We start from the raw sequence: 19,712 nt of genomic DNA, 5'->3' as shown, positions 1-19,712 counted from the left end.
GATAGATAGATAGATAGATAGATAGATAGATAGATAGATAGATAGATAGATATTCATTCCCTATGAATGTGTGTAGAAGAGACCAAGTCATTTTCTTACAGCACCTTTCTTGGAAGTATTACCAATCACTGCTGACACGGCCATCAGCCCCCCTTTCCCGGTCACTTACTGCAAGTACCACTTCAGGTTTGGGTGCAAGTGCTTCATACAGTCTTCCACTTACACTATCAGCAATACAGCACCTTGCAGAATTCATCTTGCTGATATTAAGCCTACAGTATGAGCTGAGACCCAACTGTCCTTTGGAGATCTGACCCTTAAAACTCAAGAGAAAAGTGATACATCCTAAAGGATTTCTGGGGAGTATCAAACTGTCCTAAATCTAAATTCAAATCCAAGCTGTCCAAATTCCAACCCTATAACAGTTGTACTAATTTTCATGGCCCAAACTGGAAAATGTTTTACTCTAAAACGACCTACTCTAATTTCCTTCCTTCTTTTCTTTTTTCTTCTTTCTTTTTTCTTTTTCTTTCTTTCGTTTTCTTTCTTTCTTTCTCTTTCTTTCTTCCTTTCTTCCTTCTTTCCTTTCTTTCCATCCCTTCTTCCCTTCCTTCTTTCATCTAAGAATATTTATCCTAATTATTAATTATGCTCTAACTCAAAAGTGATCTATAATTTTGTTCTGTGCTAGCATATAAACTAGCTAGCATATATTTTTAAGGCGATTTTCATATGCATCAAGAATTTGGGGTTGTCCATGATTCAAATACACAGACACATCCTAAAAATCCCCTCACCAGCAAGATTAGACTTCAGCAGATTATAGCACTATCAGGCACTTACCATGGACCTATATAAAATATAAAGTTCTCCCAATGTGACAGCCAAGGTTTCCCAAACTCTGACATGTCTAAACTGTGTCCTAGAATATTTTTTCACCTAAGCTTCTCATAATCTAGAATACCAAAACACTTGGAACTGATAACTCTAGCTTAATTTACATTGTAATTTTCCCCTCAGGAAACCTATGTTCCTCCATAAACATTATTTTTAAAATATTAACCTTGGCCATTTACGCGTTATGATTATTTTTATAACAGTTTACCTTATAAGATTATAATATTAAATAGGCACAAGTCATTCTATATTGCAAACTAGCATATAAAATATGACACTTATTAAATAAGCATATGCTCTTGCCCTTGATGACATAAATAATGTAAGAACATTAAATTAAACAAAACAGGAAGGTAGTCACACATTTCTGTTTGTAGACTGAATCTTCATGCCTTTAAGTGACTATCAAATGTTAGGGCCTGGACCTAAAAAAGAAAGAATGAAATATTAATAACGTCCCACCTGGTGGGAGCTCGGCATTACTTGACAGTACACAGAAACCGACCTTTTTGTCCTTCAGGCTTGCCTACCGGGCCCCATCTTCTATCGCAAAAGCCAAATCATCTGATCCCAAACTAACTGTCAACTGCCTGTGATGGTGGGGAAGCCAGACATCAATCAATCAGGTTTTATCAGACGCGCTCTTCGTTTCTCTGTTGTGCTCATCTTATCATCTGACCCAGTTGTAGCCCTGACTTCAGAAGCTTAAGCAACTTGATGACAAAATATGCGCCTGTTTGTCCAAGATGCACACTGTTAAGAAGTGGGGTGATATTTTTAGCAGCTACCTAATATATTTGCAAATGAACTCTTGCATATTTCAGATTTACACACGACCCATCTTGGTCCGTTTCCACTGGACACTGAGTCTGTTCCTGGCTGTGGGAAGCCCAATATTTCCAAAATATGCAAGAGTCCTTAAGTACAAGTCAAATGTCATTGGAAAATGTGGTCATTTTTATGACAAGGAGGCAGAAGGGCTATCAAAAGGAGGATTTCAGGATGTCACTTCAAGAAGAGAAAGAAGACCTAACTGATAAATGTGCACAGTATAAATTCAGACACTTTTATCCCAAATAAAAATAACTCGGAAAATTAAAAGCCTTTTTATCTATTTGTATTGACCGGAGTCTCAAAGGAAAAAAAAAATGTTTAAATCTTCAGTGCTGTTGCCAAATCCATGTGAGCTGGCCCCCACTGCTCTAAGGACATGCTACAGAATATATTCCTATACGTAAAGTAGTTAGGGAAGGAAACAATCGTGACATAAGTTACAAATTTGAAATTTTTAAAATTCTAAGTTCTGTTACACAATTTTTGCACAAATCTGAGAACAGCAAATTATACAGATATTTTGCAGATATAAATAATCTATGCTAGCGTAAGCAACTGTCTATTTGCTTCACTCTGTCTTCTTTATTCTTCAAGGAGCAATAACATTTTCGCATTTTCCCTAAAATCAAAACAACTTCGATAATAAATGTAAGATTTTCATTAACAGGCAATGTGATCGATATGCCATTCATTTCTCAAAAACTTCACTTAACTATATTTTAAAAGGCTTTTAAAAGCAGCATAAAATTTATCCACAGACTTTATCCACATAAATACATACCCTGACATTGGCTATAAAAACCACAAAGTATTACAGTGATATATTTTGACATGGATGAGAATACACACCATGAAAATAATTTGTACATAATGAGAAACACATCATTCCCAAAGATTCCCACTGAATTCACAGAGGTTTATAAAAAAAAAAAACAAATGCCTTTGAACTTCGCAGCACACACAGTAAGCAAGAAGGCTTACCAGTATATGGCATTTTACGTTTTGGAGGTACTAGATATGGGAATTAAACAAGCTTCTGCTTGTGATATGAAAAAAAAATTTCCTTTTACATAGCTACTGTAGGACATAAAACAATACATTAAAAAAATTTCTTGAATACCAAATATACTAAAGTTAATCTGTGGCACAAATTTTTATCACTGAATTACGAATAATCCGATCTTGTAATTGAATTGTCTGAAAACCTTTAAAATTACTCTTCCAAAATGAGATAATCTACATGTAGTAAAAGCAAGAGGGAAATGGACAACATTGAGTGTATTTATTATTTACTATTATTTATTATTTTCATTATTTTAAAAACTACTTAATAGTATATTATATTTAGCTACTTTTTGCATAAATTTAGAGGAATCTGGCCCTCAGTTGGACTGGAAGACTTGTCAATTCACTATTTTTAATCTTCTAATCCCCAGTTTATTACAGGCTCACAACAACTTCAGAATATACCAGAGTAAAGCAAATTCAAGTCTTTCTTAAAGGGTACACCACCATCTTTATATTACAAAGGAACGTATAACAAGAAAATTAAAAGTTCTAGGTTAATAGTCAATGAAGGACAAATATTTGCTTATAACCCTAAATTTTGTAACTAATTCTTCAATTGGTTAAACAGTTTGCAAATCTTGTACTCAGTAAGAGAATTTTAGAGATTATGGCTGAAAAATCTATGTCAAGTAACTCACACTTATAAGAAATTTTTCATAGGCAATATTATATAGCTGTCAACTGGTGGAAAATTCTTTTATTGTCTCAGTAAGAGATGCTTGCCAAAGTTTTCTAAATGTAAATTAGAATAACTTACATCTTCAAAAGAATTTCTCTTAAGAAGGAAATCAACTGAAAAATAACATTAAATATATCTTCAATTAAATGCTCATTGAAAGATAATTTTTAGATGTATTTTAAAATTTAAGCAAAAATTTAAAAATTGTTTAATAGACTACACAAAAGCTAGGTGTTCTAACTTCCAGGTATGCTACTAAAATTACATATATTTGTGATAGCCTATATATAAACTATTACATCACACATATCTTTGTGATAGTGGTCTCTAATAAATCTGGCATTACCATAAACCAAATAATATACAAGAAATCATCGGACTAACACCATTCAGCAACTTCTAGCAATTCAAAGGGGAGTACTTTCACAAATAAATAAAACGAAGCAGTCAATGGCAGATGCCCAGATGAAATGTTCTATTTAATATTAAATATTATACTAGTGCTTCTAATGAACCTACTCCTTGGTCTACATCTGTGGGAGTATTACCACAAATATTAACTGATAATTGCCACTGCCTTGCAGACTATACAAAGAGTTGAATTCTGGCTGTTCTATGCACAATGCCTGGAATGAATAAGCAATTATATGGCACCAGGCACTCGACATTCATTTTTAAAGCCTCCAAAATCATGAGAGATATATACGGTTTCCCCATACACAAACGTATTTGTTTATTCAGTGCCTAAAAGTTTATTTAGTGCCTACTCTAGAGTATTTCAGGCACTATTTCTAAATCTAGTTTTGTTCTTTAATCATAATTTTTAAGAAAAATGAGATGAATTTCCAAGGACGTGATTTAGGGGCAAAATGCTCATTTTCAGTGGTCACTGTATCTTAATAATATCAACAAAATAGCATGTATTTTGTTTCCTCACTTTGGCAACTTACGATCTTTTATTGGTTTCAGACAGGGGACTGGTTATCTCACAAGACAAAACTGGTCCTCAAAAGCACTTTTTTAAAGTAGTGGATATGATGGTAATGGACCAGGAAAGAAGGGATGGAAGAGAAAAAAATAACGGGCTCTTCTTTTCACATCTGAAATCCTGACCCAAACCAGTCGACCTAGTAATTATCATATATTCATTTTTTAGAAGTATTTGTCAAAGCACAAATTACGAAGCCTTTAAATAATCCTGACTAGACAATTCTTCTCTACCTTTTTGTCATCTCAAACAGATAGTCTGAGAGTAATGGTATGACACCCTATCCGACAAGCCTCTCGGCATTAATATTTAAATCTTACCCATCCCTTGTGATTGGAATTCAGCCTCTATTCGCAAACAAAAACTAAATCAATGTTCTTAGAGTTCAAACTAGATCCCTAAACAGTTTGCCACTCTCTATGCACAGATAAGATAAACTTTCTTTGACCCAAGAGATGAAGTTGCCATGACGATCAGAGAGTCCACTTTCTATATTGATATTTTGCTGATGTAACAACAAATAGAACCAGATCCTAGGGCCGATAATGGTGATTAATTAATACTAATATTGATCCCTACAAGCAAGAGACAAGGCTATTAACTTGAAGCCTGAAAAGTCAATTGTTACCTGTGGCAGAGATACTAGGAGCTGATTTGGAAGCATAATAAACAAATGTGCTATCTTTATGCTAATACCTTTAAAGAGATAGTTCTTTCTGGAATGCCAAATATTGCCACGTCTGAGCTTATTAATTTAATTGCATTTCAGCTTTTAAAAACACAACCTTATTGAATGATAACACATACTTACCCTTTTGTCTATGGTAGAAACACATTCTCTGGTGACTGAAGTAACGGACTTTTGCTGGTATTCGTTTGGTGAGGGAATGAACTGATAATTTTACCCAGTGGCAGCTGTGGAATTAGACAGGGTTTCAAAAATACCTACAGTGTTCTGAAGTGTCCTGCTGGCCCTGTGGAACTAGGAAAGTAAGAAAAGCCCAAGGGATCATGACTTGGAGGATAAGGGTTCCAAAGTTACCATATACACTCCCACGTTTTATTGGAAAAAAGACTGCATTAAAAAAGCATTCCTGAAAAGTGTATTTTATTCCCAGATAAACCTAATTTTAGATACTTCACACAATTTAGCCAAAAGCCAAAAAACTTCCTCTAGATGGTATCACTTTACTTAAAACTTGAATATACATTGCATTATTTTGAAGGAGAGTTCATTTGGGAAGGTGTTTTCTTGAAATGTAAAAATAAAGAATGGAGAAATGAGTAAAATCAGTTTATTTATTTAATATGCCTTTTCCGCAAAAGTTACATATTGAAAAGTGGGGAAGTGATTAAAATGCAAATGACAGGTCCACTCTTGATTTGCCTTAGCTATGTGGGAAGGCAAAAATATCCATACTAGAAATCCATACATCTAGTCCCAAATATGCCATTTTATCAAACATACTACCTTAATCTTATTCTCTCAAAACTTTTCCAGTGATAATAACTAATAGCAAAATGGGCTAATTAGTGTGTCATTTCTTTGTTTTTGTCATGTGATGGAAGAGCTCATTAGTCCTAAAATAATCCTCAAACAGCAGAAATAACACAGATGAGAAGCTTTGAATAGCTCATGACCAGAAGTGAGTTACCTTAACTGTAGCACAAAGTTAACTTAATTTACGCTACTGTATATAGGCAAAACGTAAATACAGATATAGGCTAGACAATTGCTATAATTGAAGAATATCTTCATTTATGCCCACAGTGAACCCAAAACAAACAATGTATAAATCTTTGCCTTAACCCTTAAATACAGAATAAAATTTTAAATTAGCATAATGTAGAAATCAGAGGCAAATCATCTAATTGCATTGTTTTCTTTCACAATTTAATAGCACCAACTTAAATAATTATTGACAAAAGTCACATCATATTTTCTATGTCTGTATTTAATTACAATTACTGGTAACCTTGTGATGTCTACAATGAACACTGTTCTCTTATGTGAAATTCAAAGCGATGCTACACTCCTTGTAACTGAACCGATACAATTATATTACTATTAAGGTCTCTAATTATAATTAACAGAAAAATTCAAAGTTGTTCGTTTAAAAAATATTGTGATACATATTAAACCTCTTAGTTTTACTTACCCCATAATTTTACAAAAAAAGCCACTTTAGAAAGTTACCAGAAGTGGAAAATACAAGAGCTACTCTTTTAATTCCAAGTCATATCACCAAGTTTTAAAAACTCTTTCACAGCAACTATGCATAAAAATGCTACTGCATTTATGCTTGCATTGTTGACTCCACTGAACTTAAAAAAAAAAGTGACTTCATGATTAATGATCTTTTAGAGGTAAACTTTCTTATATTCTCTTTAACACCTAAAAAACCAGGATTAGTATATTAGCCATTTAAAATTTGCCTATTTAAAAAATTCTACTAAATGCGCTTACATTTATTAAGAAAAATTCTATGCAGTGATATATTTCGAATCTGTAAATAAAGAAATTAATTTTGTTACCTTTCAAATAAGGGTACCAATCTATGTTATCAATAAAACAAGTATTACACAGTATACACTTTTCTTTTCTTTATGGCCTGTGTAAAAGTAGGTTTTCCGAAATGTTACTCAGCCAAAGATGCAGAAAATAAAATCTCTAACATGAGACATATCACAAACCAAAGGGAAAGGCTTATTTTTTAATGTCATCTTTAATTATCCTTAAAATTCACAAGAAATGAGTGATTTGTTTCAAAGCAAAACCCTGTCTTAATATTTGGCAGATGAAAAGCAAGACATCCTGAGTATGGGTGATCAATGTATTTCAAACGTACGTAGCAATCCCAGACGCCTTTTTAAAAATAATATGAAGAAGAATACAGTAGATAATTAACCCAAAAATTACGTATTGAACACTAACACAGGTAACACTAAAATAAAAAACTCTCTACTAAAACAATGAAAAATAACCACAGCCACTTCTTCGCATAACGTAATTTTAAGGTTGTAAAGATGATCCAGTTACAGATTTTCACATTGGCATATATCAAATAACAAATTTAATATGCAACACTCTCATTTTAAGACAATAATCATTTTATAAATAAAACACGTAATACTACCTACTCTAAAAAAATAGCATAAAATATTAAAATGCCAGTGTGCAAGGTAGGGACCCGTACGGCCGGAAATTATTAGATCATCTCAAATAACAGAAAGGTAATTTATTCAATATGAACGGATTCCAACTTCTGCAAAAGCCCCTCTGTGGAACTGCTAACACGATTATTCTTCGCATGGACCATCTTACTTTCAAAGTATGTATTAATTCCCAATATTACTTCACTTTTCAAAAAAAAAAATTCTGCCTCTTAATTCAGCCTTTCTTTTTCCTTCACCACAAATTATTTGGCACATGATCTACACAGCAGTTACGTCCTACATGTTTGAAAACATCAAGCAATGTAAAAGTTGCTTTTGAAGGAAACTGTACTTCAGTGGTATAAAGAAGAGTGCCTTTTCTTCATCTTGTATGAAAATAAAACATTTGAGTTCTTCCCTCCCTTTTCAACCTCCACATTCACTACTAGGTAGCATTTGCACCCCCCCCAAAAAAAAATCTCTTCCTGAACCCACAGCCAATACACTTAAGTGTGACTGAAGTTGGGGACACACAGGGCAGAAAACACATTACTAGAGACAACAGCTCGAGGAAGAAAATAACAGTAAAACTGCACACACAACACGTTTACTAATCATAAAGAGATGCATTGGTAAAAGAAAAAAAAAATCATCATTTCTGTCATAAATTTTGCAGTGCAGCCCCAGAATGGAGAACAATCTGGGCAATTTATTGGCATATTGGCAGGAGGTGATAAGGCTAAAAACAACAACAGCAAGCAGCTGTGTGAGGAGATGGGCTGATAGCATGATATGGCTCCCACACCAAACACCTCCCATCCTATCAGGGCTTTTTATCAAACCAGGATTACAATAATAGCTCAGGAGAGAAAGCTTCTGAGGGGAGGGCAGAAAATATAGTCTTGAAATAGGGAAAAAAATCTGAATTTTGGGACAAAACATGGGGGCAAAATACATAATTTATCACTGTATTATCAGGAAATCCAGGCAGTCTAATCAAGGAGCACTGAGTGACTATTTTTTGCCTTATCATCCAAAGTGGTGGAAACGGAGAAGGAATTATCAGGCTTCTGCAGATTGCTGGGCTGGAATTTTAATGGTAATAATCGGGTTTCTGATGGTATATCTTCTCCGCTTATCTTTCCCATTATCTCCTCTTATCTGGCCAGTCATCATAGCAAATTAATGGTGCTCTTTCAGCGTCGCCTTTTTATCGCTGCCCGGAGAGCACCCAAGGGGAAAGAATAAGCAAAATATTAAAATACTGCATAAATCACAATTTTAGATAGCAGAGAACTGTACGCAGTAAAAGAAAAAAAAAAAAAAAAACTGTGCCCAACAACCTTTTTGTCCTTTAAATTGACTGTCTTCAGAGTTTCTGGTATTCTGGTATAAGCTGACTTTTGCTTGTCATAGTTGCTCTAAATTGGGTAAGCTTTATCAGCAGTGCCAAAGCTTTATTTTCAAATTCTGGACGCTTCCAAGTTTAATATACAGTTTCATTAGTTGCATGGAATGCTATTGTTTCTAAAAGCATTTCTTTCTGATTTTTTTCCAAACTTATATTTGACCCACAATATCAAAAGCAGCACTGTCATTTGTAATAATAATAATAATAATGCTACACTTGTTATATACTACTAAAATTGGAGGGAAAGACCTACCATACTAATGACTTCGAGTATCAAGACAAACTTCATCTGCAAAACTGCCTCTTGTACCTGGACAGGCAAAAGGCGACAAATGTCGATAGGCTGCAACCAAAATGACTTTACAGCTGGTCAAACCATATTTAAATATTCCACTCCTCCCCCCCCCAAAAAAATTCCAGCTATTAGACAGCACTGCTCTAATATAACAATTCAAAGACGTTTAATTTTTCATTCTCCTTAACAGTCCAAGGGGAGAAGCGTGTCCACATTTGCATAGATTATCACTGTGACCCCAAATTGAATCCAGTAAAAGTCTAAAATGCATGTATATTAATAATACATGTTTGCATATATCAGTAGGCAATGATCACTGTGAACAAATATATAAATATAATATCTGTTCACTTTCAAATGAGAGAACTTTCAAGTATTTTTGATAGTTAATAAATCACAGCATTCAAATAAGCCACTAAAATGTTTTATGACCTATAACACAAGTGTAGCATCAGCAATTAGTTCCAACGCTTTAATCTTCAGTTATATGAGGTGGACATAGAAGGATAGAAAAAAAAAAAAATTTAATGTAGCTAATTGAGAAGATAACAAAGTATTCCCAAGTAGAATCAGATGGTCTTTGTGCCATACAATCAATTAATATTAATTATTTATTAACAATCTAGACGACAGCCATGAACTAAAAAGCATTTACATTTAATGTTTATAATCGTATCTTATAATATGCACAGTTTTGTACTATATAAAATGCAACCTTTATATAGAGGGGCCCGATAAATAGTACTAAAAAGTAAAAGGCAATTAGTTAAAACCATGGATAATCACTCTGAAAAAGTGAAAGTCTTCAACAACGGTATCTCTGCTTGATTAAAACTGCTTTGAGCTATAAGTTCAGTCCCTGCTTTAACCCAAGTTGCATAAAAGAGGAACTGAAGTAAAGAAGAAAGCCACTGAATAAAAGCCACAGAGTCATGTCTGAAAGGCAAGGTTTGTACATGTATATAACGATCGAAATACTTAACTGTAGCCAACTGCTTGCAGCCTGGACCCCATTTCACGCTGGATAAGCTGATTGATAAGATTTGTTTTTAAACTACACCAAACAGAATTTTCAACATTTGGGGGTGGGGTGAGCGTGGTTAATAATTAAGGGGGGGGGGATACTATTAAAGCCTTACCCTAAAATTACACTATGATCAGTTTGAAACTAGTTGCCAGACTTTAAGCAACACGCAGAAATGGACACACCACAAGCCTAGCAAAAAATAAAAAAATAAACTAACAAGGCTGCGTCTCCTTTTCGGCCAAAGCGTTGAAGACGCGTCGCAGGGCGACAAAACACCATTGGAGGAATTCTCCGCAAGACAAGAAAAGTTGACCGAGCTGAGCTCTGCCGGTGTGTGTGTTTCGGGCAGGTACCTCGACCCCGCGGCGTCCTCCAAGCGCCACCCGGGCCTCGCGCGCGGGGGGCTCCGGGTCACGCCCTCTGCGGCGCACGGGCTGCCTCGAACTCACGGCTTCCGCGGTGGGAAGTGACGGGCGGCCCCTCCCAGCGAGGACTCCGCGCGCCTCCGGGGCGGGAGGTAAACCGAATCCCGGCTCGGCTGAGCGGCCCGGCGCCCCCGGCCCAGCCCTGCCCGCCGCCAGCCCCGCGCCCTCGGGGCGGAGGCGGACGGCCGCCCGCGGCAGAAGCGCAAACTTTTACACCTACTTTTTGTTTCGCTTCGGGTTTGGCGTGGCTCTGGCACCGCCCTGGCCCGGGACCCAGACTCTGATTTTCCACCGCCTAGGGACGGTGCCTCCCTCGCCCCAGGGCCAACCGGCTTTTCGGAGAACGAAGTTCTCACCCTGCTTGCTGAAAGTGTAGTCCCCAAGAGTAGCACTACGTCAGTCGCAACAACAGTGACAACAACCACGATCAGAAGACTCTCCCAAATGAGTGGGGCTGCCCAGGCAGGCTGAACGGTACCGCAAGCGGGACTAACTGGGCGCGGGGTCGGAATTAAAAAGAAACCCGGAGCGCGAAGACTCGGGCGAGCAAGAGCAGGCTGTTCGTCGCAGCGTCTTTCTCGCCCGGCGCTCGGGCCGTCCGTCTGTCTGTGACTGACTAGTTGTCCCTCCGCTGCTCAGGCAAAGTTTGGCAAATCCGGGGCACGGGGAGCGGATTTCCCGAGCCTCCCTCCCTTTCCCGCCCCGCGCGCCCCCCTCCCCAGAAATAATCCCGGCAACTGCCGGCCCAGCGTGCAAACTTACGTTTGATCTGCCGGGGTTTGCTCTGCTTTCGCCGGGACATCTCGGCGGCGGCCGCTGCCACTGGGGCTCCCGCGGTGCCCGCGGTCCGGGCTGCCGCTCCCTCGGCTCCCGGCGCTCCCGCCGCCGCAGCTGGCCAGGCTCGGGCCGCCGCGGGCCGGACTCCAGGTGCTCCGGACGCGCGGGATCCGGGCGCTGGGCTCCTCCGGGAGCCGCGGAGCCACGTTTGGAGATGAGCAAGCAAATGAGAAGACAGAGGGGGGCAGAGAGAGTGTGACAGTGGGGAGGGGAGGACGAGAGGAGGAGAGCGATGGAGGGGGGAGAACAGAATTTACAAACGAACGGACGAGGAGAGGGGAAAGGGGGAACACGAAAAGAAGGAAGAGAAGGAGGGAGGGAAGGGGGACCGAGCAGAGGGGAGAGGGGGAGAGAGGGGGCGGAAGGCGCGGGAGGAGGAGCGCGCTCGCTCTCCCCTCTCCCCGGCGTGCGGGGCAGAGACTCGAGCGCCGCCGCCGCCGCCGCCGCCGCCGCCGCTCCGGGCCGCGCAGCTCGCTCTCTGCCGCGGGAGGTGGCGAGGCGCGGGAGGGAGGGGCGCGCCGGGGCTGCGGGGAGGGGAGACTATTCCATCAGCGAAAGGAGGATTGGCTGCATCCAAAGCCAGTCCGGATGCAAAAGAGGGCCCCGGCCTCGGTCGGGTGGGGTGCACGGGAGCGCGGTGGGGGGTTGGGGGAACAGAGGCGTGGGGAGGCTTTGGAGGGGGGCCACCTTCTGCAGTTGTCACGGCGTCATCTCTGGGCATCTGCCAGAGCACCCCTCCAGGCAACTTCTTCCCACAGCCCCCTCTGATGGACCCCAACTCTCCCCACGCCTCGCCCGTCCAGCCGGGCACAAAGAAATCCCAGTCTCCTCGTAAACTTTGTGCTTCCACTTATGCCGCCCCCTCCCCTCGCCTCCACGCCCGCCCTTCCAGCTTCTTGGCAGGAAGGTTAGGCCCCTGGCAAAATCCTCGGCGAGAGGCAGCTGATCACAAATGCCAACTGTGTGTCTTGGGGCCAGTTAAGCCCTCTCATCTGCCCGGGCTCTCTGGAGACCATTTCATTGCTCTCAAGGCTCCCAGGAGACCGCTGCGGACGTGGACCATCCCCCACTTAGCCCGCAAGGATGGGATGCTGAGCGGCGTCCTCAAAGTGCTCTTTCTCACCTCGACTTTTCATTGTAGATTGTAAAAATTACGAATTTGGAAACAGGCAGATATTTTCCCTCATATCAAAAGGTAGGACCATTAGCTAGGTGATTAGCCCTAGGTGGGAAATGAACCGTCTCTAATCAGAACACTAACTTTTTGAGGAAGTCTGTGGAAGTTCTGAAGTCCCACCCCATCCCAGGACCTTTATTTAATTCTCTTTAGTTCTTCTGCCACAGGGAAGCAGCCAGCGACTAATAAAAGATTTGATCTTGCCATAATTTCCCAAGCAGGTAAGACCCAATAACTATTTCATGGTTCTTTAGCTTTTAAAGTTTTGTTTCATTCTTATTCATTTATTGTGTGTGTAGTATGTCGGAAACTGCAAGCCAAAAGAAGAACAAATTTTGAAGTGATTTGCACAGTTATTATTTGGCCAAGTTAAGCTGCATGAGGCTAGTTTAGTTTCTCATAGTTTCGTATATACTGAGTATTAAATATATACTCCCGGGTGGGCTGGAAGAAGCTTCTATCCAAGTGGCAGGGGAACCGGCTGCTTTATGTAATCAGTATTTACTAATAAACTCCACTGCAGTTGACATGTATCCCCCAGATACTGCTGACTCTTCCCCCCCCCCCCCCCCCCGTTGTGAGATCATCCATTCCGATCTAAAATTGTGCCCCCCTTTGTTTGGTTGACTAGCCATTCCTATGAGCCCCACCAAACTTGATACTCTGAAAGGGTCTGGGGGTCAGCAGAGAGCCTGGGCTGATTGAGCATAATGCAGGCTGCTCAGTGTGCAGGAAGCACTGTAATCAGTGTCATTTATAACCCCATCAGGACATCTTCTGGAAGGTGTAAAGAGTTGCCCTGTGAAAGGTATGGCTGAGAGAATCTTAATACAAAGCTGAAGACCAATTGTGAATTTTATTACATTACCATTAGTACTATTACCATATGAGGTTGTAAGAATACATGGTCCTTTGCAGTGGAAAACGCACTAAATGACAAAGTCCCTCCCCTGAAGAAGCAACAAATTAATGCCGTAAGTACCAAGCAGGGTTATGTGTGTTTGTCTTGTGGGATGAATAAGCAGACCGAGAACTACAGATTTTTGCTTCCTTAATTTTCAATTCATTACAATTAAATTGGTGTGCTTAGAATTGGATGTATTATACATTATGGTTTTTAAAGATCTTTTTACAGAACTGGCTGACTTTTTATATCAGCCAAAAGGAATGCCCATTGGAATTAAAATATCATAACAGTTAGTGTTTCTTTTGGCATTTGAAATGGTTAAATATGCAAAGCAAAAGAGAAACAAATAAATCTCAGCTAAATATTCAGTTTAAAAGCCGAAAGGAGCAAAAGTCAGGGAATTCAAGGCAAGAATGATAAAATAACCAGACTGCATTATTAGAAATTGATATAGTTTATATAAATTTATAAATATATATTAATTATAGTCATTCTGAATGAATTAAACTAAGGAATACTATTACAATTTGTTTTTCTCGTCATTTTTAATGAGAATGTTGATGATATTTAAAGTTCAATTTTTCTTTTCCTAGTTTAACTAATCAAGGTTATGAAATTAAAAGACAGCAAAACCTATAAGCAATTATCTCTGTCCAAATGGATATAGCAGCCCCAAACCACAGCTACATGACTATCAAACAATGATTATGAAAACCACAATTGAGAAAAGCATCAGGGAATGATATTGCAAAACCACAGCAACAAATGTGTCTGTGATATTGAAAACCACAATTCACAACTACTACCCTGTGTATCGCAAATTACTATTTAACTATAAATGTGAAAATGTATAAGTAACAGCACAAAACAATTTCTCATTTACTTAAAAATGAGTTATTCATTTTTTGGACTCACTGATTTCATCTCTACATAATGGTTCATTTTGAAAAGTTTCTGCTTTCAAAGACAAATCATTTAAGAATCACATATGTAAGTTACTTTAAATGCAGAAAATATGCAACTTTTAATAACATTTCCTTAAGTACTAAAAGAATTGATCTGAAACCAATCTGAAATAAAGAAACATTTACTTCAGTCTGGCTTTCTTCATAAAGTTCTTCAGGAGTGAAAAGGGATGTGAGTGGACACTGCTTACGGAAAAAAAAAGCTTGAAGTATTCTATTACAACTTCAGTGAAAATATAATTGTATATACTCTTAATCGTCCATTTAGCCGAAAACATATATCTGACAATAAAATGAGATGCCACTACCAAAACTACTTTAATGTAGAAAATCAAAGGTTTATTTACAAGTAAATAAAAGCAATATTGTTTGCAGGTTTATAGGGTTGCCAGATTTCAAAAATTAAAATAGGATGCTCTATTAAATTTGTATTTCAAATAAGCAACTTTTTTTTTAGTATTAATCAGTTCCATGCAATATTTGGTACATACTCATCTTAAAAAAACAATTGTTCATATCCTGTACTTTATTGTATTTTATGACAAACCTACAAATTTAGCATGTTACCATTTTCACAAATTTATGGTTGTTTTACAAATAACACTGTTTATAGAAAAGTCTAAAAAACCCTAAAGTGCTTCCCACAGACATATATATAATTCTTGAACATCGTATTATTTAAGGATGGCAAGGTAGAAGAATAAATTTCTATACAAAAATTCTTACTTTATTTGGCACAGTACAGAAATGTGCTCTCAGTGTAAATGGATTGCATTCATGTATGTCTTACTCTTGGATTTGTTTTTAAAATGTGTTTTTTCCTCCAAGGGATTGACAAATTGATAAAGCAACCTTCCAGGCCACATCTTATTAGGCAGCAAGCTGCCTCCTTTATTATGGGAGTAAACAATATTCAAAAGCTTCAGAAAGACTTAATTTTTTGCCCTTGTATCCTCACCAGAAATTGAATACAGTTTATCTGCCTTGATTTAAGATTGTGACACTGAATTGAACAAGAATGCAGTATGAAAATAGTGTTTCGGATTTGTACATCTTTATAATTTGAGCAGTTTAAAAATAAAAATCAACAAATTCATCTAAATGGCATTCCTATGTTATAACTATGAAAAGGACTATGTGCTTACTTGCAAAGGAGCCAAGGGCTTTGAAAACATTCAGTCTACATCAGGGGTTTAACTTGGGCTTCGTGTAGACGGTCAATCTCTCAAAAGAAGTTTGTATGTACAAAAAATATGTTCTAAGGAGCGAATCTATTGAATTCACTGGCTACTAAAAATGTCTGTGAAAAAGCCATCTGTGGACCATTACGAGTTAAGAATCACTATTCTCTTTATGTGTAAATTTTTATGGTGTACTGAAAACCAAAGTGTGGATGACTTCAGTTTTTACTCTTTGCAAATCATCCTTTATGTCCAAGGTACTACTCTGATAGAAGAGAGTCACGGGATCAACTCTATTTAAAAAAAAAAAAAAAAGAAGAAGTTCTTTATTGCTAAGTCTATATAATACATCGCATCTTCAAGTATAAAATAAATATTAAAGGACTATCGCCCAAAATTTTAGTAGACATGTGTGGACTTTGCCTGCCTAGCATCCATTCTCTTTTCAGGTAATAATGCTGTGATATTTTTTAAAGAATAACTCCTCCTCATCCACTATTTGGTCATGTGATACAAATGTGACTGTCCTCAATCCCTGACCAGAATACTCTAGGTGTTTGTCTACAGTGATTGGTTCAGTGGCCCAGATTATTCCCATTAGAGTCAGCCCTGGAACTTTTTCCTGTTCCAATGGAACCACTGAGGAAAAGGTGCTGTTTTTCTGCTGGGCTACACTGGGAGAATGCAAATCCTGCTATGCAAATCTGCTGTTGGCCATCCTTATTGGAAGAAACTATTAAGAACACTGCCAACACAGAGGACTAATTTTGTCTTATCTTAGAATCTGATTTTTGGGAATTCCAAACTAAGATACCCATCAACATTCCAATATTACTTTGTTTTGGATCCATCAACATTATCTTTGTGTCTCCATAAATATTAGAGTCATTTCTATTATATCTCACTTTCATCTATTTGACCAGGCTAACATTTAGGCACCTTTGTAGTCTTAGTATAAATGTCATTTTTCACAGGAAGATATCACTTATCTCCCAGTCTGAATGAGATACTTCTCCTTTGCTCCCATAACACCTTTTTTGTCTGCATATCACTTGTTGCATTGTATTACATTGACAATTTAGTTACATAAAATCTAATCCTCACCAGCCAATACACCTGTCCCTCTAAACCTAACTAGATAGAAAGGTTGGTGAGAGCAAGAAACATCTTTTTTCAGAACCATATCCTCCCCAGTGCTGGACACATAGAAGGTCCTAATATATTATTGAAAGAAAAAGTGAATTCAGAATTAACCTGTCTTATGTGGGAACTCCTGCCATTCTCAGTCCCCATCCACATAGTCACAGGTACAGGAGATGGCAGCCATATTTGTACACCATAACTCTGTGTTCCTGTTGGTGGATACTTGGGTGACCAACAGGACCACGAGGGCATCCCTGGCTCAAATATGACCAATCAAATTCCTCCCTTAGAAATCTAGGGTTAGTTTCAGGAGTTTCATCCTTACATAGGCTGATCTCTCAAATGAAGAAGTAAAACCTTTGGCATTATGGCATGGTTATGACCACCTGAACAGAGTAGCAGTGATAGTTTTTCTGTAGAGAGAAAAGTAAATAAACCAAATGTCCTGAGATAAAGTAGAGAAGGGAGTATGAAGTGGAATCCCATGTCTTGTTCCAGCCCCTTCATGGACTGCAGAAGCACTTCTGCCCTTGATGTCACTGAGATACTTAGGATTTCTTAAAATAAATTCCTCCCAACCAATCTTTCCTTTTTTCACTTATTTTTGTCCTAAATTAGCATTAGTTGATTCCTGTTACATTCAAGCCAAAAGACTAAATAAACTAAGACAAAAATTAACCATCTATGACTCCAGTTTGCTTGACTGAATATTTGAATACTTAGAAATAGCAGCTTAACTGAATTTTCAACTTTCTTCCAGAAAAGCACTGTATTAATCTGGGTTCTTCGGATAAACAGAACCAACAGTATATATATATATTTGGAGAGACAGAAAGATTATAGGGAATTAACTGACATAGTCAGAGAGGCTGAGAAGTCCCAGGATCTACAGCTGACAAACTGGAGATCTAAGAGAGACAATGGTATATTTCTAGCCTGAATCTGAAGGCCTAAGAACCAAGGGAGCTGATGGTGTAAATTCCAGTCTGAGTCTGAGTATTCAGACAACAGAAGACTGGTATCTCAGCAGGGTGAGATGCACAGAGAGGGATTTCTCACTTACCTGCCTTTTTCTAATCAGGTTCTTTGTGGAATTGAGGAGGACAATTTGCTTTACTACTCTACCCATTCGAATGTTATTCACATCTGAAAACATCCTCACAGACACACCTAGAATGTTGGACCAAATATCTGGGTACCCCAAGAGCCAGTGAAGTTGACACATAAAATTAACTATCACAAGCACTTTTGTTGATTATTTTGTTCCTCGGGGGCAACCCTGAAATGGCCAAGAACCCTTATGAATGTTAAGGGGGCAAATCTACAATTTTAACATAGATAATTAGGATAAAAATCAATTACCGATTTTGAATATTCACTTCACTCAGGGGTAACTCTTGGGGGAAAAGTCAGTATTTTCAAATTCAGAATTCCTCAAGGGCATGATGATCCATTGACATGCACATCTATAACCCTCCTGATTAACATATATTCTGGCCCCAGATGTTCGATTTTACTTTCAACTTTACTTTGTCACATTTGAATAACCATCTAACAGATTACCTTGCACGTAAATTTTATGAATGTTGTTATAATTTGCATGAATAATATTAATACTTCTGTGGTGGATTTTATTTTCCAAACTATAACTTTTGCCATAAATTCCTAAATGCAAAAGAAGAAACTAAACAGCTTTTTGAGGAAACTTGCTATGTGTATAGACTTAATCAAATCACTTATCTTTGCTTATATCTACTTGCCAGAGTATATTAAAATAATGCATCAGAAGTGAATTTAGGGTGACCTGAAGATGTAGAATTATGAATAACCATGCCAGGGCATACTGATAATGAAATCATCTAAAAGACACTTTTAAAATGTATCTTATAATGAAAATTAAACTATATGACTAATATATCTCTTTTAAAAGTTTTTATGTTTATTAAACAGATAGATGTACATAGATTTAAAGGTCAAATAGATTTTTAAGGCTCATGATGAAAATTAGCAGTTTCTTGTCCCACTCAAGATCCCAATGACAATTCCCACTCCCAAAGGTGTAATCATTGTCAATTCTTTTTAGCTGATTCTCCTGATGGTCTCCTCAATATTTTTTTTTTTTTTAAGTAGGTTCCACACTCAACGTGGAGCCCAATGCAGGGCTTGAACTAATGACCCTGAGATCAAGACCTGAGCTAAAATCAAGAGCCCGACACTAACGGACTAAACCACCCAGGCACCCCGATGTTCCTCTCATATTTCTAAATAAAATACTACATCTTAAAAATTTATTAGTTTAGTTATTACTGATTATATTGACTACCATAAAATATGAAGTTGTAACAGATTTATACCCCCTAACACACACTTTCTTCAAATTTTTTATTAAATCAAAGGCTTATATGTTTATTAACAGCTAATCTATATAGGGTATGGTGATTATGTTTTCTTTTGATCTCTTTGTTTCCTGAAGTTCATAATTACTGTCTTCATCATTTTCTCAGTTTTCTGTGACCTATCACTATTTCACCCCCAAATCCTTTGCCAGTGTAATACAGTCATTATTACATCAAGTAATATATCATTACACTATTACATCCAATAATCGATAATCAAATTATCAGATAATCGGGGCACCTGGGTGGCTCAGTCGTTAAGCGTCTGCCTTTGGCTCAGGTCATGATCCCAGGGTCCTGGAATCGAGCCCCACGTCGGGCTCTCT

At 38.0% G+C, this 19,712-nt stretch overlaps 1 protein-coding gene and 1 long non-coding RNA gene across 3 annotated transcripts in view; both read right to left on the bottom strand.

Annotated features, from left to right (window-relative positions):
• The window catches only part of ZFPM2 (zinc finger protein, FOG family member 2), a 454,092-nt gene extending 441,816 nt beyond the window's left edge, over nucleotides 1-12,276 (bottom strand). For both annotated transcript variants that reach the window (XM_035011728.1, XM_035011729.1), the window contains exon 1: nucleotides 11,543-12,276. In XM_035011728.1, the coding sequence (XP_034867619.1) occupies nucleotides 11,543-11,582 (40 nt within the window). In that variant the 5' untranslated portion in view covers nucleotides 11,583-12,276. The remainder of the gene's footprint in view (nucleotides 1-11,542) is intronic.
• On the bottom strand, nucleotides 6,029-11,503 carry LOC118015110. Its single transcript, XR_004680529.1, has 2 exons — nucleotides 9,287-11,503; nucleotides 6,029-8,838 (listed from the first exon to the last, which is right to left on the bottom strand). It is a non-coding gene; the product is annotated as an uncharacterized LOC118015110 (long non-coding RNA).
• Nucleotides 12,277-19,712: the final 7,436 nt, after the last annotated feature.

This window comes from Mirounga leonina, unplaced genomic scaffold (genome assembly GCF_011800145.1).
Source record: "Mirounga leonina isolate KUSES-001 unplaced genomic scaffold, KU_Mleo_1.0 Mir_165, whole genome shotgun sequence".
Lineage (NCBI taxonomy): Eukaryota > Metazoa > Chordata > Mammalia > Carnivora > Phocidae > Mirounga > Mirounga leonina.
Note: the sequence above shows the minus strand (reverse complement) of the source record. Positions and strands in the feature narration are given on the sequence as shown.